Here is a 22,813-nt window from a genome sequence, read left to right as displayed (position 1 = left end):
CTCTGTGACCTTTCTGATTGATACAATGGACACGAGGTTGTAAAAAAATTCATGATGTGATGTATGAGAAACCCTAGACACATAGATGGCTAGTTTTCATTATCTGTCAAGCCTTGCTATGCTATCAAACTCAACTGTAAAGTATGCACCCACCCACCTTTCTCATGTAGCCTTCAAGTCAATACAATCTTGGAAAGTCCTCATGACAGTGGAGGGCAAGAGAGGACTTTATGGCTGACCAGGGGTCCAAGGTATTTACACTATAGGGTCAGGATTTAAGAGCATGAGTTCTGAAAAAGCTGTCTCAAGTCAAACTCTAATTTTACTCTTTACTAGCTGCATGATCTTGAACAAGTCAGAATCTCTCTAAGACTCAGTCTCCTCGACAGTGAAAGGGACAGTGAAACTACATCTACCTGGTGACTTTGTTGTAACTCCTGATAGCAGAGTGTCTGGCTCAGGGTTTGCAGAGTGTCAGGGAGAGCCATTGCCATGGCTGTGAGGCAGGGGAAGAAATATTCCAATTAAAGATGCTTTATAAGTCAACTTACTAAAATTATGCCCAAACAGAATATGTGCTAAGAAAGCAGCTTTTGCAAAAACCGAATAGACTATATCTCTTGGTGGCACTTCTCAGTTAATTTGAAAACTTTTGTAAAATTCACAGGTCTTTCAGTGCACAAAATTAACATAACCTTGATATGTTAATAAAAATATAACAAAGTTTTAAGAGTGATACAGAGGTAGGAGGTGGGGCTCAGACACCAGGCCTAATTGAGGACTGGTTAAAACAGGGAGGCAATGGAAGCACCTTTTCAAAGACACACCCAGCATGCCATGTCAGTTTACCATTGCCATGGCAACACCTGAGAGTTTCCACCCCTTTCCATGGCAATGATCCAACAATGCAGAAGTTACCACCCTCTTCCTAGAAATTTTTGCATGAACTACCTCTTAATTTGCATGTAATTAAAAGTGGGTATAAATATTACTGCAGAACTGCCTTTAAGCTGCAGGAGCAATCACAGAACTATACCACTGCCACTTCAATAAAGCTGTTTTCTTCTACTACCGTCTTGTCCTTGAATTCTTTCCTGGGCAAAGCCAAGAACCCTCCCGGGTTAAGCCCCAATTTGGGGCTTGCCTTTCCTGCATCAATACTGCCTAAAAACGGGGCTACAACAGAATATCCTTTCAAGGTCCCTTCTCAATCCTTACAATATTAAAGTGAGATTCAGGAACCCAAGCCTGGAACCCAGAACTTCCATTTTCCCATTTTGGGTTATACAGGGAAATGTGATAGATCAGGCCTACACACAAAACTGTGATTCTTTTTAGCCATTTAAAAATATGTAAACTCTGAAAGAGAAACTCTTATTTAAAATGTAATGGCAGGCTCTCCTACACAAAAATAATTTTACACCATATTCTTCATTTTAATTGAATTTAGATATATGTTCAGTCATCACCAAAAATGGGTTAATTACTTAGGCTACGACTAACTCACTTAGCAATCTAGGTGCACAGCTGATAAATGACCAATTCTGTGTAATGAATATTGAAGTTTATTAGATATAGTCTAAGAAAGAAATTAAAAGAATAATTCTTTATAGCATACTATCATATCCTACCCCAGCCTACCAACAAGGCCATGGGAAATTTCTGGCAAGCAATCCGCCAACTTATACATTCAGCCAGTGGTTCTTGGGCCAATTCCATATTAACAGTAACTATGTAGAAACTGCACTATTGAAAAATGTTTTATTGAGTGCTGTGTTCACTAACTACATTTGGGTGACAAGATCAATAGAAGCCCAAACCTCAGCATTGCACAATATACCCTTGTCACAAACCTGCACAACATGTACCCCCTGAATCTAAAATTTAAAACTAAAAAATAAAAATAAAAGGCCAATGTGAGTGGCTGCAGGAATGTGGGGAAAAAAATAAAATCCAAATGGTCACTTTTTTAGTTTCTCCTTCATTGGCTTCTTTATCCTTCTCCATGTCTACAAGGGATTTTGGACACTGGAAACACTATTGGCACTGAGGCTATTTTTGGAATCATACAAATGAACGAATTCAAATGCCATTCATTATTTCTCTCTACTGGTTTTTGGTTGCAGTCAGTGTTCACTATTAAACTGGACATGGCATTTAATTCGTTCCTACGAATAGATTTTTCATGAGTAATTTGCTCTGCTGGTGTTTTCACAAAAAATTAGCTGGACATATCTGCTTGTCAGTGCTCAAAAACCACAGGCTCTCTCACCCTTTTAGTGGTAATCGCTGCAGCCTGTAATCTTTTAAGACGTAATTGTTTTTTTGTAGAATATTTTTCAGCACATTCAACTCTAATAGAATTCAGAGTATGAGAGGAGCACTAGTGAGCAACCACCATCATCATTATTTTTTAAAATATAATTCAAACCACATTGATGTGTATATCCCTTTCTGGGAATGGACAAATGGAGCACACCAGTGTTAGGCCCAAAGCCAAGGGGGTTGTACAAAATTGGTCTCTGGCTAATGACATGGCACAGGAACAGTTTAAATTCTTTGAGTGACGTAAAGGTATCAAGATACAACAGCTAGTCAAAAAATAAAAAACCCCTAAAGGATTAAATAAAATATTTCCACTAGCCTGAGCTATTCCAATTTGGATAAAATCCAATCAGAAGGCATAAAGCATTCTAGAATATTAGTTTCTTGGAACAAAGCAGAATTAAGCTATTTTCTTTTGGCTGAAAAACAGCAATACAAATAAAACAGTGACCTTCAATTCAAAGGCGATGTTAACAGAGAGAAATCACAAAACAGCAGTCAGCGATAAGAATAACTAACAAAGAGCAATGCTTCTAGCACACTGTGAACCTGCATATGTACTGGACTCAAATATGCCTCTATAAATACTAAGGAGATGCTGAAAGACACACTGTAGAAGGCTCTGTGGGACACATTTTAGAAGTACCTTCTCAAACTCCTCGGATGCCATGCAGATTTTAGAAATAAAATTTCATTAAATGGGGACATTCTCCAGAGCAAAAATGCAATCGTAACAGAATGTAGATGGAAGAAAGACCTCAGGTCCTTGGTAGAACCAACTAAGTTCACCTTGTGGTTTCACATCAAGCAGTTACATCCTTGGCCATTAGGCTCTTCACTGGTTAAGTGTATAACTCCAAGGACAGAGCTCCAAGACCTCTGAGCTACAAAAATAAGAGTAGTTGGCAGTTCAGTGACTCTTACTAGGTATTAAAGCCTAACTCCTGGGTCCAGATGGGAACTCCTGGTAGGCACTATCCAGGAGTATGAGGACTAAGCCAGAGGCCCCTGAAGACAGCGGGTGACTGTGCCTTGTTGGTGGCCGCCTCCCCAGCATCTACCGCACTGTGTGCTGTAAAAGGCAGTTAAGATTTATAAAATGAGTAAGAAGACAGTCTCACTTTAACAAGAGACATTCTCTTTAGACCCTTTAAAAAACAAATCTTGGCTTTATAATGCTTTAAGCTAGCATCTTAAAGATTAACATCATAGATTGCACAAAATGGGATCCTAAAGATAAACTTCTGAAGATGAATAAAATGATCACGTAAACACATAAAGGGATGCAGCGTGATTCCCCCATCTTTGTATGAAATTCTCTAGTATATGAAAAAAATCAAATCTTAAAACTGATTTATCTACTTAAGAGTTAGGAGACCCAGATTTTAGTCCTGGATTCATCCTAAACAATCTTGTAATATAATTTTAGGGTTTTTTGTTTTTTTTTTTACCACCCCCGTACCCACCTCCCCTTTTTTTTAGACAGAGTCTCACTTGGTCACCCAGGCTGGAGTGCAGTGGTGCGATCATAGCTCACTGCAGCCTCGAACTCCTGGGCTCAAATGATCCTCCCACCTCAGCCTCCCAAAGCGCTGGGATTACAAGGCATGAATCACCACACCAGGCCTTATTTAGCGCCTCTAAGAGCCAGTTTACTCATCTCACATATGAAAAATAACACTAGACCAACTCGTGCCACCAGATTATTGTAAAACGGCGAGAGAAGAATGCCTGTGAAGAGTTTTGAAAAATACAAGTAGAAGAGTTGTTACAAAAGTAAAAATGATTCCAAGAGATTGCTGTCATGGGTTTAACTGCCTCTTGATTCGGATTTAATTCTACTCAAGGGGTGTCTCTCTGAACCTCAGCCTCTATTCAGTGTGTCCAACACCCAGAGGACTGTCAAATAGAGGAGGAATTAATGGCCAGTCTTGCCCAGTGTTTACTTCTTCAAAATGTAAAATGTCCATCCCTAACCCCTGTCCTAACTCGCTCTCTGTCCTCCATTCACACATGTAGGACATGCAGCAGTGTCTCTTTAGGGTCCCAGGAATCAGTGGTTCTGAACCACCTGGAAGTCATAAAGCCCTCTGAGGAATACTGGGACATGTTGATATACGAAATTCTATCTTATGCACTAGCAAAAATATCAGTAACAGACAATAAGAATCCATTATAGGTGTGCAACATAAAATTAAGAGTGAGAAGCACAGGCGTCCATGAAAAATAAAAAGAGAAAAAGCAAGCTATAACACGAGAGATGATAGTTTCTGAGTATTCCATGGATAATCATTTGCTATGAATTCATCCATTTTATCATCTTGCAGACACCTGAAGACAAGCAGAAGCAGGCATGGATGTGCTGGTGTTTTAAGAAAAGAATAAGAATATTGTGACTGCATTACTATGCCAGCCTTATTCTGAGGTTGATTCTATTCACCTGAGAGCCCTCTCGTAATGAATAATCCTGAATAGTTACACACCAGATTCTTGCAGGGGAGGGTAAAATCTCACCGCAGACCCTTATTTATCCATCACAGGCTAAGAGAGAGATCATGGATGTGATTATAGATATGATATTTCTAGAAAGATGATGCAGTCCATCCATCTCTCTTCTCTTGATATTCTAAAACCACTTCCTGAATTAAGACAAAGCAGTTAATGGAACCAGATCATGTGGCCACTTACAAAACTGCCTTAGCCCACACGCATTTTGGAGTGATACTATCAGTTTATAAAGACTGGCCCCTGTGTGTCAACTGCTTTTGAGAATATTGCCTTTTACATTATGTAGGGAGGGAATACAGCCCGTCTTCCCTGCCCTTAGGTATCCATGAGGAGGGGTTGTCCCTGTTGCCCCACCACTTTCATCTGTCCAGGGAGACGGAGTGAACTTCCCTATTGGTAAACTGGGACATAAGACTGAGCATGTGTAACTCAGTGCTTCCTCTCTCCCTCCTTGGTGGAGGCCAGGTGACCTTGGGCAGCACTCATTTGCTCTGCTCCTCCAGAAACTCAGGTTTACAAGGCCAGGCCTCAAAACAAAAGGTGCCTGCAGCTCATCACTGCCCACAGCTGCAGGGGCAATTCTTGTTCTGGGGTTTGGTATTAGGAAGGCCATTGCTGCCATATACCCAAGCTGCATTCTATAATGTTATGTTCTCAGGAACAATGCTGAGATTTACACTTCCATCTTCTTCATGCCTTCATGTTATCTCTCACTTGGTTCATAACATGGAAAAGCAAAATGTTATTTTGGGGCTGTGCCTGTTATTAAGCTATTGTCTCTCCCCTCTGAACCTGTCTTTTTATCTTCTGTTTTGTGATGCTGAGGCTGGACCTCTGTAGACCAACCATGTTTCTGACTTTGCAGCCAGCTCCAAAGAGACTGTAAGGCTGGAGGAGGAAAGGGAATGTGCTCCCTGCTTTCAGCTTCTTGCTCCTATCTGCCACTCCCTAACAATAATAGGCTACACCATTTCAGTGTGCAGTTTCTCCAGCACTCATAGGACCAGTCTCATTCCCTCAAAGACACCATCCCCGAGATCAGCTAGTGTCACCCTCTTGGGCATATGGACCCAGCCCAGTAGGGCCTTCAGCCAGCTCAGGCAGCACTAACTGAACTTTTCTCAGCAAACTGGGAATATACCAACAATGCAGGAGAGGCAAGCCCCCAAACTGGGGCTTATCCCAGGAAGGTTCTTGACTTCACCCAGGAAAGAATTCAAGGGCGACCTGGCAGTGTGAGACAACAATCATCTTTAATGAAGGGTACTGCTCCTTGCAGAGCAGGGCTAACTCACAGGCAGCACGCACAGAGTCAGCAACATATGGGCTCTCGGAACTGTGTTTATTCCCACTTTCAATTACATGCAAATTAAGGGTGAGCTAATGCAAACTGAGGGGTGGGTTATTTAGAACTTTCTAGAAAAGGGGCAGTAACTTCTGGGTTGTGGCCATGGCATTTGTAAACTGTCATGAGGCTGGTGGGATGTCTTATGCTAATGACCAATGAGGGCAGCTAGGGATGGCTTTTGTCGCCATCTGCTGGTTTGCGCCAGTTTCTTCACTTGACCCTGTCTGGACCAGATCCTGTTTGGGTCAGCAGTGTTGTGAACACAAAACAAGTCCTGCCAGTTTCCTACCTCACCACCATTATTCCAGTCTTCCATTCATCTCTCCTTCCCTTTCCTGGCAGACAGACTTCTGCAGCCACTGGGACTGTTGGGGTGAGGAAAGGCAAGAACCTATGTTTCACTCTCTCCCTCCCTTCATCCTCCCTCTTTTTTGGTGGTTGTGGGGTGGGCTACACCTGCTTACCCAAACAACTGGGAGCATTTGGTGGCAAGTTTATTGTGCCCAGTGCTGATGTCTGGACAATTAATTCCCTAGGTCAGTGGCTTTCACAGTTTGTGACAGTGACTCCAGGAAGGAAATTCACCATGACCCTGTATATACATGGAACAAAAATGCATCCCATTCTGATATTGTATTTGTTCTATTCTAGTTCATTAAAAGTGAATGTTGGTCTTCATCCTTTAAATGGACATTGTCACCTGCTAATGGATTAGACCAGTATTTTGAACGACTGCCTTGGTAGTTCATTTGGCTTTGCATGCTCAATTGGCACATCCTCTGTGTGGGGATGGGGGCAGGGCTGCTTCCCTAGGCTGTCTCCCGGGATGCCCAGGGGCCCTGCCTGCCTGCCTGGGTCCTTGGGGACCTAGAAGTTTCTGGCTTTTCATGAAACAGTGGGGCTCTAGAAGAGCCTTTTCCATTATCCTGACTCTTCCACTCTGATTTCTTCCTGAGGACTTCTTACTATGTTTGAAATGGCAGTGAAGTGGCCTGTGGGTTCTAAAATCCTGCAAACACAGCCCCAAATGCGATACCAGTTTACCCTTCTTGTAGACACCCCCAAACTTCAATGTGATTGTCTTGAAGCCCTTCACCCAGGGGAGGGAACCAGCGTGCAATAACCCCTGTGCTGCCGGAGGGGGGAGGGAACCAGCGTGCAATAACCCCTGTGCTGCCGGAGAGGGGAGGGAACCAGCGTGCAATAATCCCTGTGCTGCCGGAGGGGGGAGGGAACCAGCGTGCAATAACCCCTGTGCTGCCGGGGGGGGGAGGGAACCAGCGTGCAATAACCCCTGTGCTGCCGGAGGGGGGAGGGAACCAGCGTGCAATAACCCCTGTGCTGCCGGAGGGGGGAGGGAACCAGCGTGCAATAACCCCTGTGCTGCCGGAGGGGGGAGGGAACCAGCGTGCAATAACCCCTGTGCTGCCGGAGGGGGGAGGGAAAGAATTGTCACAGTGCCTTGAGCCTAGCTCTTCCCCCAAAGGCAGTCTCTTTTCTTCTTCCTTCCCTTAGTCATGTGTGTATAGACACAGGGGCAAACTTTTCCTGGAATTCCTAATCTTAGCAGTCTTCAGTAAGAGACTTGGCTTCAGAGCCTGTCCTTAAACAGCAAGGTGCCCTGTGTCTTTTATTCTTAACTGTGGCCTATCTCCACTCAAAGTTTGGCATTTGGCATTCGGTTGTCAATGGTTATTTTACATTCTCAAGTCATTTGGTTAGGGTAATTGTCAGGGTGGTTCTGAGAGTCAAGTGTCTAGCATAGCTTTGTTGTTACAAATGAAAAGGCCAACTCCCATTTGACCACATACTGTTGGCTTTCTCTACAGGATTTGGTCCACATCCATTAGTGCTCTTTGTTGTCCACATCAGTACAGGAGAGATTCCCCAGAACCTACAGGGTCGCTGTCTGTTTCCAGGATCAGTGAGTCACTCCCTTGTGGCCTGTTATGGCTCTGTGTGACCACAGAGAGGGCCATCGTGGTGTGGAAGCAGGGAGCGGGGGTCAGCCCTCACTCTGCGTCAACCACAGTGATGTCCCCAGTGATCAGCCTTCGTGGGGATGCTCGAGTCCCTCTTGATGATCAGCTCTAGTGATTCATCATGTTCTGCGCCCACAGAATACATCCTGGAATAATGGTGGTGAGGTAGGAAACTGGCAGGACTTGTTTTGTGTTCACAACACTGCTGACCCAAACAGGATCTGGTCCAGACAGGGTCAAGTGAAGAAACTGGCGCAAACCAGCAGATGGCGACAAAAACCATCCCTAGCTGCCCCTCATTGGTCATTAGCATAAGACATCCCACCAGCCTCATGACAGTTTACAAATGCCATGGCCACAACCCAGAAGTTACTGCCCCTTTTCTAGAAAGTTCTAAATAACCCACCCCTCAATTTGCATTAGCTCACCCTTAATTTGCATGTAATTGAAAGTGGGAATAAACACAGTTCCGAGAGCCCATATGTTGCTGACTCTGTGCGTGCTGCCTGTGAGTTAGCCCTGCTCTGCAAGGAGCAGTACCCTTCATTAAAGATGATTGCTGTCTCACGCTGCCAGGTCGCCCTTGAATTCTTTCCTGGGTGAAGTCAAGAACCTTCCTGGGATAAGCCCCAGTTTGGGGGCTTGCCTCTCCTGCATTGTTGGTATATTCCCAGTTTGCTGAGAAAAGTTCAGTTAGTGCTGCCTGAGCTGGCTGAAGGCCCTACTGGGCTGACAGTGTCATAATCCAACTGATGAGACAAAAATCACCAGAGCAGACAGTTATAAGACAGAATAGGACCAATATTTTAAAATGTTTGCTCCGGACAGACCATCAGAGAAATCCGATATAACAGACATGCTATATGAAATGTAACCTTTGATGTAACCACGGGACTGCAAAGAAAGAATAACGCTCACTTAAACCAGACCAGAAATAAGTTCTGTACAAAGAGTAAGGCCATCGCCAGTGCACCTGATCTCAGCAACAATTCTGGAAGCAAGGGAAGAAGACTGTTGCCATTCTACAGACCTGAGTTTACAGGTCTTCCTGTATGAGCTTCCTGCCCAGATGTTCTGCCTGCAGTTACAGTTGACCCTTGAACAACAAGGGATTTAACATGCGAGTCCACTCATAGGCAGACTTTTTTTCAATAAATACAGTCTGTATCGGGGGTTCCAGATCCTTAATCCAACATGGATAAAAAATACAGCATTCGTCAAATATAAAACCTGCAGATATGGAGGGGTGACTTTTCATATCCACTGAAAACAAGACTTGAGTACATGTGGATTTTGATATCCACAGGCGTCCTGGAATTAATCCCCCATGGATATCAAGGGGAAACTGCAGTACATATTGCCACCAAGGGGAAAATGATTCCTTCATAATGATCCTAAAGTCCCCTGAAGTTTAATTCCCATAACTGACATTAATCATAGCATATTTTTCCATTTGCTTTTGGGTAGTTTTTTTCCCCTCCTACAAAAATCTAACTGCTCCAACACAGAACAATAGCGGTTTTTTCATGCCATGACAGTGGACTGGGAAACGCATGGGAGAAATGGTACAGTGGGCAGAAATGTCCATTTGATTTTTTTCAAGCCCATGGCCAGCATCCGAACAGCTGCTACCCTGAAATAATTTTAAAAGGGAGAGAAGCATGATGCTACCCTGATCATAAATGAGCATAGTCTTCCACACGGGTCCTCTTTTTCTTTTCACGATGTCTAAAGAAGTCATGATCTATGCTGTGTGGATATCTGTCTTGCTTTGTTTAAATTTGGGAAGTTTTATTAATAGGAGTTTGGTTCAGGATGTTGAGGCTTCCATGATGGATCCAAAGCAATTGGTTCCAGCTGCCAAGAAGAAAATGAATACTTCTGAGTGGAATGGACACAGAATAACATCCTTGACCGGGACTAACAGTGTTTGAAGCACTGCGATGTTTACGCTGGAGACACTTGTTCCGGTGTGGATAAGTAGAAAGATCTATTTCATAGAGCAGTCCGGGCAGAGCTGTCCGCATTCTACAGAACCCTGTTTGTATCAAATACTATGGTCATTCCAGGTTAAGCACCACTAGCATACTGTGTTTTTTACTCAAAAGTCAAGCTTCTATCAAACATGAAAAAGAAGCCCGGATTTGGGAGGAATCTCTTCCTTTCTCTCAACAATAGTTTCCAAATATCTGAGATATCATTTTTGAAAGTCCTTAAGGCACTGCTTTTTTTTTTTTTTTTTTTTTTTTTTTTTTTTTTTTTGTGAGATGGAGTCTCGCTCTGTCGCCCAGGCTGGAGTGCAGTGGCACGATCTCAGCTCACTGCAAGCTCCGCCTCCCAGGTTCACGCCATTCTCCTGCCTCAGCCTCCTGAGTAGCTGGGACTACAGGCGCCCGCCACCACGCCCAGCTAATTTTTTGTGTTTTCAGTAGAGACGGGGTTTCACCATGTTAGCCAGGATAGTCTTGATCTCCTGGCCTCATGATCCACCCGCCTCAGTGGTGGATTCCAGGCATGAGCCACCGCACCCAGCTAAGGCAGTGCTTTTTAAGAATTTTTGTTGAAACTACCATCAGAGTGAACAGGCAACCTACAGAATGGGAGAAAATTTTTGCAGTCTACTCATCAGACAAAGAGCTAATATCCAGAACCTACAAAGAACTCAAACGAATTTACAAGAAAAAAACAAACAACCCCATCAAAAAGTGGGCAAAGGATATGAACAGACATTTCTCAAAAGAAGACATTCATACAGCCAACAGACACATGAAAAAATGCTCATCATCACTGGCCATCAGAGAAATGCAAATCAAAACCACAATGAGATACCATCTCACACCAGTTAGAATGGTGATCATTAAAAAGTCAGGAAACAACAGGTGCTGGAGAGGATGTGGAGAAATAGGAACACTTTTACACTGTTGGTGGGATTGTAAACTAGTTCAACCATTATGGAAAACAGTATGGCGATTCCTCAAGGATCTAGAACTAGAAGTACCACATGACCTAGCCATCCCATTACTGGGTATATACCCAAAGGATTATAAATCATGCTGCTATAAAGAAACATGCACACGTATGTTTATTGCGGCACTATTTACAATAGCAAAGACTTGGAATCAACCCAAATGTCCATCAGTGACAGACTGGATTAAGAAAATGTGGCACATATACACCATGGAATACTATGTAGCCATCAAAAAGGATGAGTTTGTGTCCTTTGTAGGGACATGGATGCAGCTGGAAACCATCATTCTCAGCAAACTATCGCGAGAACAGAAAACCAAACACCGCATGTTCTCACTCATAGGTGGCAACTGAACAATGAGATCACTTGGACTCGGGAAGGGGACCATCACACACCGGGGCCTATTATGGGGGGAAGGTGGAGGGATTGCACTGGGAGTTATACCTGATGTGAATGATGAGTTGATGGGTGCTAACGAGTTGATGGGTGCAGCACACCAACATGGCACAAGTATACATATGTAACAAACCTGCACGTTATGCACATGTACCCTAGAACTTAAAGTATAATAATAAAAAAAAAATTAAAAAAAAAGAATTTTTGTTTACTTCTTTTTTTAATTATTGTTTGTTTTCCTTTTTTTTTTTCTTTCTTTCTCTCTCTCTCTCTTATTTTTTTGCAACAGAGCCCTTTTTGAGATGAAATCTTACTGGACTAATAACAGATAGAAACCGAAGTACCCTAGATGAAGCTTCCCTTTCAGCCTTCCCTAAGGCCTCTCTGAGGCTCCTCAGAACACAGTTTGAAAAGCACAGCCTTCTGGTGTTCTGAAGAGAATACATGGATCCAAAAATGTTGAAGAGCTGTAAATATCGCCAACCCCAGGTTGCCAAGTTTCTGTTGCTGCCCAACGTCCATATGACATAAATGAACATTTCATTGTATAAGGTCTTTAAGAAAAATAAAAGATTTATATCTTTTGATACAGTTTTGATATTTCTGATTTCATAAATATGCATCAAATATTAATCTCAGGCAGATTTACTTACTTGGAGCATGAAGCCAAATCCTCAACTGTGGTACTAAGGATTTTATTAGAATTCTAACTTTCCAGAGAATATTTTTAAATATTTTCTTCTAATTTTTTCTCTCCTAAAAACTTTTTTTCTTTTTTTTCCCATCTGTAGTGTGGAAAAGAATAAAAAGCAGATAACATTATCCACAATACTTCAACCAGGGACAGCCTGAGTTAATATGTTGACATAGCTCCTTTCAATCAGCATAGTTTTTATATGTATCATTTCCTCTGTTTCTCTCATCAGCCCAGCGAGGTAGGTAGAGCTAATGTTATTGTACTCATTTGGCAGATGAGGACATCATTTCTCACATCAGGACAGACCTGGCTCTGGAAAAAAAGCTGGGAAAAGTACCAGAATGGCATGCCCATTTTCCATTGTCAATTTTCACGATCCATACCCACAGCTGCTTGCTGTTCACCCCAAATGAAAATGTAACCCTTCCAGTGACTTCCTGCAGAGGTAAAGTAAATTACCTGTGGTTATTAATGCAGTTGATGTCAGAACTAGGTGTGCAACCTGAGGTGACTGGTAGCAACTTCCTCCAACAAATCTGTAAACGATACAACACGTTTCCTACCTGCTGCTCAGAACCACTTCTGCCCTGTGACTATCTGGGAGAAGGAAGAAACTTACGAACTTCACATTTTAGCCCTCATGCAGAAAAGCCCCAAGGGAAAAAATCACCCAATGGTAGAAAACTAAAAGTAGTCAAGTTTAGGGAACGGCAAAAATGAAGCATTAGAAGAGCTGAGAAGAGGCCGAGTGCGGTGGCTCACACCTGTAATCCCAGCGCTTTGAGAGGCCAAAGTGGGAGGATCGCTTGAGGCCAGGCATTCAAGACCAGCCCATGCAACATAGTGAGACTTTGTCTTTACAAAAAAAATTTAAAATTAGCCAAGTGTGGTGGCATGCACCTGTAATCCCAGCTACTTGAGAGGCTGAGGCAGGAGGATCACCTGAGCCCAGGAATTTGAGGCAGCAGTGAGCTATGATCACGCCACTACACCCCAGCCTGGACAACAAAGTGAGACCCTGTCTTAAAAAAAAAAAATTAAAAAGAGAAAAGAAGAAAACATCCTGTGGTAAAAGCGAAGAGCACAGAGGAGAGGAAGAGAGCTAACAAAGAGAAAAGTCAAAGGACTATAGTGGGATACGTGCGAGTAACCAAGACCTTGGCAATGAAAATTCATTATGAGCAAATCTCACTTCACAATAAACTCCCAGAGGAACTAATTACGCTAAATGTTCTGGCCTTGACTTAGGGAGTAGTCATCTCTAAGTCACCCTTGGGTATATGGAAGTTGCCACGCTCTGTAGCAAACAAGGGCTGCTTCAGTGTCTGTCTCCTGTCAGGTTAGTGTTCTACCAAGCCTGTCAATTGCAACTTATTTTGTGTTATGAGACAAGCTGGCACATTGTATAAAGGTCAAGTGGAAAACTGTCCCTTCTGCTACATCGCTGTCATCAGCTACTAAAGGTCATTCCGCCCAATACATGGCTGTGACGGAAAATAACTTTGTTTGTCTACTGTGAAATATGAAAAAGTCCCTCTGCTGTGAGCTTTCTGGTTTCTCTTTACTCTCAACAGGCATCAAATTAGCTGCACTAAGGTTATCTAAGAAAATGATTATCTAAGAAAATAATCAGTTCGCAAATAAATTTGAACACAAAAACACAAAGAGATTAAAAAGTCTACCTCTAACAGATCTAAAATATCTAAACATTTTACTGGTGAGTATAATTTAACAAACATTCACTCTGAATGATATATAACCCAAATATTTAGCTTGCACCATCTTATTTAATTCTCCAAACAACCCTATTATCCCATTTTATACATAGAAAAAATAAAGCTTAGGAAGAGTCATTTGTCCAAGCTTATACAGCTGGCAAATGGCAGAATTAAACTTTGAAGTCAGGTTTTTAATGAGATTGACCTGAAAAGTGCTAATACTTTATAATTCTATTGTTAGTAGAATTGTCAGCTATTAATAACATAACAGTGATAATAAGATGATAAGAGGTAATAAGATGAATTCACTTGTTCATCCAACAACCACTTCTTGAGAGGCTACTTTGACCAGGCACTATGCTAAGTGCTGGGGATAAAAAGTAAAAATGAGATAGGGTCGCTTTCTTTCCCCAGGAGGCTTACAGTTTGGCCAAGAGGACAGCCAATAGCTATACTAAAATATAGTATGTATGAGGATAGAGAAATATACCAACCACTCAAAAGAAGGAGCACTGAAACCAAGTCTTTTTTGTTTTTTAGAGACAGGGTCTTATTCTGTCACCTAGGCTGGAATGCAGTGGTATGATCATAGCTCACTGCAGCCTCGACCTCCTGGGCTTAAACAATCCTATAGTCTCAGCCTCCCACATTTGGGACTATAGGTGCACAGAACCATGTCTGGCTAATTTTTTGTAGACATGGGGTCCCGCTATTTGCCCAGGCTGGTCTAGAACTCCCGGCCTCAAGTCCTTCCACCTCAGCCTTCTACAAAGCTAGGATTGTGGCATGAGCCACACCATGACCAACCAGAAACCAAGTCTGGATGACCTAGTAGGAAAAGGAGGTGGTAAGTGCAGGCAGAGGTACTAAACAGTGGACAAGGCAGTACTTCAGGAACAGTTAGCCTTTGGAAACTACTGAGGGACTAAAGAGAAAGTTGTGGCCAGGCATGGTGGCCCACGCCTGTGATCCCAGCACTTTAGGAGGCCAAGGCGGGTGGATCACCTGAGGTCAGTAGTTCAATACCAGCCTGGCCAACATAGAGAAACCCCATCTCTACTAAAACTACAAAATTAGCCGGGTGTGGTGGCACATGCCTGTAATCCCAGCTGCTCGGGAGGCTGAGGTAGGATAATCGCTTGAACCCGGGAGACGGAGGTTGCGATGAGCTGAGATTGCACCATTGCACTCCAGCCTAGGCAACAAGAGCAAAACTCCATCTCAAATTTAAAAAAAAAAAAAGAGAGAGAGAGAGAGAGAAAGAAAGTTGCTTGAAGTGGGGAAGGAATGGCAAGAAATGAAGTTAGAAAGCTAAGCAAGGGCCAGGGCAAGAAGCTGTTTATGTCAGGCAATATTTAACATTTGTCCTGATAGTGATGTTAGTCACACAGAGAGATGAAGCAGAAAAGCAATCGTAAATGAGTTTTAGAAAGAAGACTGGTTACAACATGAAGGATGACTGGAGAGGGATTGAAGGATGATCGAAGGATGATTTGCAGGGGGATGAAAATAGAAACCAATGACCCAATAAGAGGTGAGTGCGTGTGTCCAGACAAAACTTATGAGATCAAAGGACAGAAGGAAGAGATACTTAGGAGATAAGATTGAAAAGGTGTAGTGGCTCATGTCCCGGGAGAGCTGAAAGTCCACAATGACCCCCAGGCTTTTTTTGCTTGACTTGCCATTCATTGTAATAGGGGATATAGCGAGAGGAGCTGGGCTGAGATGTAACAAAGATCGGGAACTTCTAGAGGGATGGTGGGAAAAAGAGTCTTTAGATCTTAGGTTGGACATTCTATACAATAGTACTGGGAAATAAAATGGTGCCATGAATTCAAGTCTTTTTTCTTATTAATGAAGAGATTTGACTGTCAGGAAACAAATGGACAATGAAAACAATTCTCACATTATGACAAGCAGGCAAAAGAAGTAAGGAGGTCATGGAATTGTTGGAATCGTTCATACAACACATAGAATTACTGAATGGTGCTCAGTCTATGGGACCTGGAGACTTCTGGGAATGAGAAGATCACTGGGGTGATCTCTCTTCTTCACTGCTGCTTATTTTCCAATTCCACTCAGTCCCTACTCTGAATATACAGCCCTTGCCACCTTGACCCACTTGATCTACCTTTCCTCATCGACAAGCAAGACTGAAATGGCCAATGCAGAACCCCACGCTTATGGCTCAGTGAGACAGAGTCAGCAAAGGAGGCAGGCCTTGGCTTTTCTGACCAGTTCAAACTACAGTAAGGCTCCAGACTCCAGATCATACACAATCAGCCTAGAGATCCCCAACTACCACTACCAACACCAAAGCAGAAAAGAACAATTCCTCCTATAACTTTCTACCCACTTGTGAGATGCCCTTTGGTCCTGCCAAGGGCCTGCCTTCCTCCAACTGAAGACCTTGATAAATTTTCAAATATTTATACACCATAAAGGTTTTATTTCCCAGACTTGCAGGAAACTTACTCAAATTTCCCTAGAGAACTTTTTTTTTTTAATGGGCCACAATTCATCTCCCAAAGACAGGGCCTCTAGAGCTGCTGATGCATTCACACCATGCTTTGAAGTCCTCGTTGACTTGGGAATAGGAGCTGGGCCAAGCAACAGGATGAGAGAACAGCCAAAGACAAGCTGCAGAGCTTGCTAAATCCGGAAGGAACCGCCACTCCAGATTTTCTTCTGGCATGCCTCTCTGCCATCCAGGATTTGATGTTGATTTTTTTATTAGACAGGATGCAAGATTTAATTAAGTGCCCGGACAGTTTATAAAAACAAATTAGCTGTCCAGTCTATCACCCAGAGCAAGGAGTTCATCGAAGGAGCACAGGTGCCATCTCATTGCCATTATGCAGAGGAAATGGACTCCATGTTTGTAAATGACCATTTTAAATGGAAAGATTAAATAGTTACCTGAGAATTGTACCTTAGCCTTCTCTGCCCATGAGGGTGAAGGCCACAAAACAGCAGACACCCACAGAAACATAATCAGAAGACAGAAACCTTTCAATCTCTCTTTCTTCAGTCTTGCCTTTAGTATTCCATATATGTTCCATTTTCCTCCTTCCCCTTTCCATTTTTTTTCCTTCCACTCTCAAAAGCAGGATTGCCAGTTCTTTCAAAGCCCAAGCAGGGTTTCAGTTTCATTTGTTCAATGTCATCCAATGTCATGCAACAAAGCATCAGGCAGAAAACGAGAGATTCAAGGTCATGAAATTTAGACTGCAGAGGAAAAAAAATAGTGTGCCACACGAAGATGTGAAGAGTAGTCAAGCTTTAAATGCTACATTATAATTTGCATGTTTTAATATATATTGCTTTACTTCGTTTCCAATTTTTTTTTTCAGATTGAAAGAAATCAGGCTATGTGCAAATAAGCTTCTTATTGCCAAACAGAGAAGAAGCCAAATCATTCCATCTTATTTTCTGCATGCTATTGGCGCTAACTGCTGGCAGGGAGATTTTTCAGAAGCATCCACACTTTACACAGTGTTTTCTAACATGTAGCACCCGGGGGTAGGGGGTAAGGGGTAGGAAGAAAAAGAAAAGGGAGCAAATAATTCTTCAATACCTCCAGGCACTGTGCAGGCATCTCACACACATCATTATCACATTTAACCTTCCACCCACAAAGCAGGGTAGGTATTATTATGCCTAGTTTATCCAGGAACAAACCAGCACTCAAGGACAGAAGACAAAACACAAGTGTGCTGCGTGGGCACACTGACATTCTGGTCTCCTCACCCAGTCCCCCTCCATTCCCAGCTGAGCTGTCCTCATCCAGAGGTACAGAGACAGTGACTAAACATTTCACAGCTCTTTGTTTGGAAACTATACCTCAACTAACAATATACTAAAATTTAAAACTAAATATGTAAATAAATGCATTAAAATTTTCACAGCTCATGAAGGTGCTTTTAGTACTGACTAGCCCAAGCTGATTAAGAGTTAATTTTTTCTAACTGGCAATTCAAGTAGACATAGAAGAGTTAATTCTGCCAACTGAATTCATCAATTAGTCAATTCAGTGAGAAAATGTGGTCCAATCAGTCCCAGAGTATACACGTGATAACCTATTGATGGGTTGAACTTTTCCTGAGCCCAGCACATAAAGCTCCCCGAAAGACAGCCACAGTCAGACACAATCAAAGGTTACTTTGCTTCCCAGTAAACATCAGACTAAAGTCTGGAAAATCTGTTGCAAGAGGCAACTTCAAGCTAACATGTAAGACCAGGTTTGGGGACAGAAATGACTGTATTGACCAAATGAACGAACTCTGTAAGGAGTGTTTTCATTTTAATCTTCTTTATGTATTTTTAACATCCCTCATTTTTAAATTCATATGCTGCTCTCAATCATTCCTAATTGCTTCATATGTGCAGGTTTCACTAGGCAATGAGCATACTAGCTACAATTTTTATCTGCACTGCACCAGTTCCCCCATCTTCTCCTAACAGATGTACCCACCTCATCACAGAGACAGACAGGTAACCAGGCTTGGCTAATTATAGTACCTCATCCCTTTGGTTACAGTCATTGGTCCAAGGAGTCAGCACCTAACCCAATCCTTTCCTGAAGGTTTTCATACTGGATCCAAGAGGGGAAGTCTCTTTTTCTTCTTCTCTAGTCATGGTGTTGTTAATTCAAGAGTCTTCAATTGCCACATGGAATAAAGTGGTGTGATCATTTAAAAACATGCCCACAAGTTCTTTGACATTAAAAAAAAAATGGTCTAATTATTCTCCCCTTGAAGATGGGACAACTTTAATGACTTGTTTCAAATGAATCCATGTGGTGGAAGTAACAACATAATTTCTTAAGATAGATTCATAAAAGATGATAGAGCTTCCTCCAGCATACTGTGTGTGCGCGCACGTGTGTGTGTGAGAGACTCCCCGGTTTCCTTCTGTCTCTCTCTCTGTCTCTCTCCCTATATCTTTCTCTCTCAATCCCTGTGTCTCTCTCTTTCTGTCTCTCTTCTCTGTCTCTCCTTGTCTCTTTCTCTGTCTCCAATCTCTTTCTCTCTCTCTCTCCTCTCTGTTTCTCTCTCTTCTCTGTCTCTCTCCCCCATCTCTCTCTCTTTCTCTCTGTCTCTGTTTCATACATACCTGTGAGTAGAATTGCTGAATCGTATGGTGATTCTATGTTTAGCTTTTTGAAGAACCACCAAACTTTTGTCCACAATCATTGCACAATTTGGAGTTAAACTTTGTGTAAGGTGTGAGACAGGAGTCCAACTTTATTCTTTGGATGTGAAAATCCAGTTGCCCCAGTACCACCTGTTGAAAGAACTATTTTCCCCCATTGAATGTACATGGCACCCCTTGTCAAAAATCAATTGGCCACAGATATATAGGTGTATTTCTGGGATATTTTACATTTTTCAATGTAAACTCTATTTACATGTTTCAAGGTAAAATATATTTTACATGTTTTAATGTAAAAGTCTTTCACTTCTTTGGTTATATTTATTTCCAAGTATTTTATTATTTTAAATGCTATTATGAATAGAATTATTTCTTATTTTCCATTTGGGATTGTTCATTCTAGGTAGATAAAAACATGACTGACTTTCACACCTAAAACTTCATAGAATTTGTTCATTAGCTCTAGCAGCTTTCTTGTGGATTCTTTAAGGTTTTCTACATATAGGATAATGTCAACTGCAAAGAGAGATAATTTTACTTATTTCTTTCTATTATGATGCCTTTATCTATTTTGCTCTGACTATAACTTGCAGAGCAATGTTGAATAACAACAGTGAAAGCAGGCATCTCATCTTGTTCCTGATCTTGAGAAGTACGATGTTAACTATCAATTTTCATAAATTTTTTATCATGTTGAGGAAGCCCCATATTATTCCTAGTTTTAACAGATTTTTTATCATGAAAAGGTGTTGGATTCTGTCAAATATCTTTTCTGCATCAACTGAGATGAGCGTGTGTGTTTGTGTGTGTGTGTGTGTGTGTGTGTTCCCTTCATTCTATTAATGTTGTGTAATTTTCTTATGTTGAAGCACCCTTGAATTCCTAGGATAAATTCTACGTGGTCATAAATTCCACTTGGTTGTGGTGTATAATCCTTTTAATGTGCTGTTGGATTCACTTGCTAGTATTTTGTTGAGGATTTTTGCAACTGTATTCATAAGGGATACTGGTCTGTAATTTTCTTTCTTGTGATATCTGCATCTGTTTGATATCAGGATAATGTTGACCTCAGAATGAGTTATGAAGTCTTCCCTTCTTTTCTACATTTCAGAAGAGCTTGAGAAAAATTGATTTAAATTATTCATAAATTCTTGCTAGAATTAACCAGTGAAGCCACCTGTAGACTTCTCTAGATTGAAGATTTTTGATTATTCACATCATCTCTTTATTTCAAGATTTTCTATTTCTTCTTGAGTCAGTTTAGATAATTATTCACACCATCTCTTTATTTCAAGATTTTCTATTTCTTCTTGAGTCAGGATAAAAAATCCTATTTTATCCATTTTATCTAGCCTAACCAAGGAATCAAAAGACCTCTACAAGGAAAACTACAACACACTGCTGAAAGAATTCATAGATGACACAAACAAGTGGAAACACATCCCATGCTCATGGATGGGAAGAATCAATATTGTGAAAATGACCATACTGCCCAAAGCAATCTACAAATTCAACACAATCCCCATCAAAATATCACCATCATTCGTCACAGAATTTGAAAAAACAATTCTAAAATTCGTATGTTCCACATGAAAGACCCCACATAGCCAAAGCAAGACTAAAGAAAAAGAACAAATCTGGAGGCATCACATTACCTGATTTCAAAATATACTGTAAGGCCATAGTCCCCAAAACAGCATGGTACTGGTATAAAAATAGGCACATAGACCAATGGAACAGAAAAGAGAAACCAGAAATAAACCCCAATGCTTACAGCCAGCTGATCTTTGACAAAGTAAACAAAAACATAAAGTGAGTAAGGGCACCCTATTCAACAAATGGTGCTGGGATAATTGGCCAGCCACATGTAGAAGAATGAAACTGGATCCTCATCTCTCACCTTATACAAAAATCAACTCAAGATGGATTAAGGACTTAAACCTAACACCTGAAACTACAAAAATTTTAGAAGATAATATTGGAAAAACCCTTCTAGACATTGGTTAGGCAAGGATTTCATGACCAAGAACCCAAAAGAAAATGCAATAAAAGCAAAGATGAATAGCTGGGACCTAATTAAACTAAAGAGCTTTTGCACAGCAAAAGGAACAGTCAGCAGAGTAAACAGAACCCACAGAGTGGGAAAAAATCTCCATAATCTATGCACCTGAAAAGGATTAATAAACAGAATCTACAACAAACTCAAACAAATCAGTAAGAAAAAAACGAACAATCCCATCAAAAAGTGAGCTAAGGACATGAACAGACAAGTCTCAAAAGAAGATATATAAATGACCAAGAAACATAGGAAAAATGTTCAACATCACTAATGATCAGAGAAATGCGAATCAAAACCACAGTGTGATACCACCTTACTCTTGCAAGAATGGCCATAATCAAAAAAAAAAAACAATAGTAGATGTCGGCATGGATACGGTAAACAGGGAACACTTCTACACTGCTGGTGGGAATGTAAACTATTACAGCCACTGTGGAAAACAGTGTGGCGATTCCTTAAAGAACTAAAAGTAGAACTACCATTTGATCCAGCAATCCCACTACTGGGTATCTACCCAAAGGAAAAGAAGTCATTATTTAAAAAAGATACTTGCACACACATGTTTATAGTGGCACAATTCACAATTCACAATAGCAAAATCGTGGAACCAACCCGAATGCCCATCAATCAGTAAGTGGATAAAGAAACTCATACACACACACACACACACACACACACACACACAAACATACACACACACACTGGAATACTACGCAGTCATAAAAAGAAATGAATTAACAGCATTTGCAGTGACCTGGATGAGACTGGACACTATTATTCTAAGTGAAGTAACTCAGGAATGGAAAACCAAGCATCATATGTTCTCACTGATAGCTAAGCTATGAGGACGCAAAGGCATAAGAATGATACAGTGGACTTTGGGGACTTGAGGGGAAGAGTGGGAGGTGGGTGAGGGATAAAAGACTACAAATATGGTGCAGTGTATACTGCTCGGGTGATGGGTGCACCAAAATCTCACAAATCACCACTAAAGAACTTACTCAGGTAACTAAATACCACCTACCCCAAAAACTTACAGGGGAAAAAAAAAAAAAAAAAAGCCAGGCACAGTGGTGTGTGCCTGTAGTCCCAGCTACTTAGAATGCTTAGGTGAGAGGATTGCTTGAGCCCAGGAGTTCAAGGCTACAGTGAGCTATGAACATACCACTGCACTCCAGCCTGGGCAACAGACTGAGACTCTTATCTCCCTCTCTCTCTCTCTCTCTCTCTTTTTTTTTTTTGGAGACAATCTGTTGCCCAGGCTACAGTGCAGTGGCACGATCTCAGCTGCAACCTCCGCCTCTCAGGTTCAAGCAATTCTCCTGCCTCAGCCTCCCAAGTACAGGCGCCCACCACCACACTTGGCTAATTTTTGTATTTTTATAGAGATGAGATTTCACCATGTTGGCCAGGCTGGTCTCAAACTCCTGGCCTCAGGTGATCTGCCTGCCTCAATCTCCCAAAGTGCTGGAATTACAGGCGTGAGCCACCGCTCCCAGCCTTGGCTCTTAAAAATTAATAAATAATAATAATAAAGTAATTACTGATAGAGAAGAACTTAGTTCTGCCATTTTGTTATTTATTTTCCACATACCATATACATTTTTTGTCCCTTATTTCCTCCATTACTGCCTTGTTTTGTGTTTAGTTGACTTTTT

General features: G+C 41.6%; 2 protein-coding genes across 9 annotated transcripts in view; one reads left to right on the top strand and one right to left on the bottom strand.

Annotated features, from left to right (window-relative positions):
• Positions 1-22,813, top strand: part of C1H1orf131 (chromosome 1 C1orf131 homolog) — an 846,319-nt gene that overhangs the window by 336,157 nt on the left and 487,349 nt on the right. The gene's annotated exons all lie outside the window — the stretch shown is intronic.
• DISC1 (DISC1 scaffold protein) overlaps positions 1-22,813 on the bottom strand; it is a 346,709-nt gene that overhangs the window by 300,342 nt on the left and 23,554 nt on the right. The window contains exon 2 of one of the 8 annotated variants that reach the window (XM_050769900.1): positions 8,542-10,020. The exons of the other annotated variants lie outside the window; for them this stretch is intronic. Within the exon in view, the coding sequence (XP_050625857.1) occupies positions 9,958-10,020 (63 nt within the window). The 3' untranslated portion in view covers positions 8,542-9,957. Of the gene's footprint in view, positions 1-8,541; positions 10,021-22,813 lie in introns of those variants that run through there. 8 annotated transcript variants of the gene reach the window in all.

The sequence above is a fragment of the Macaca thibetana genome, chromosome 1 (genome assembly GCF_024542745.1).
Source record: "Macaca thibetana thibetana isolate TM-01 chromosome 1, ASM2454274v1, whole genome shotgun sequence".
NCBI classification, from domain to species: Eukaryota; Metazoa; Chordata; class Mammalia; order Primates; family Cercopithecidae; genus Macaca; species Macaca thibetana.
The sequence above is the reverse complement of the archived record's forward strand: the minus strand, read 5'-3'. Positions and strand labels throughout refer to the sequence as shown.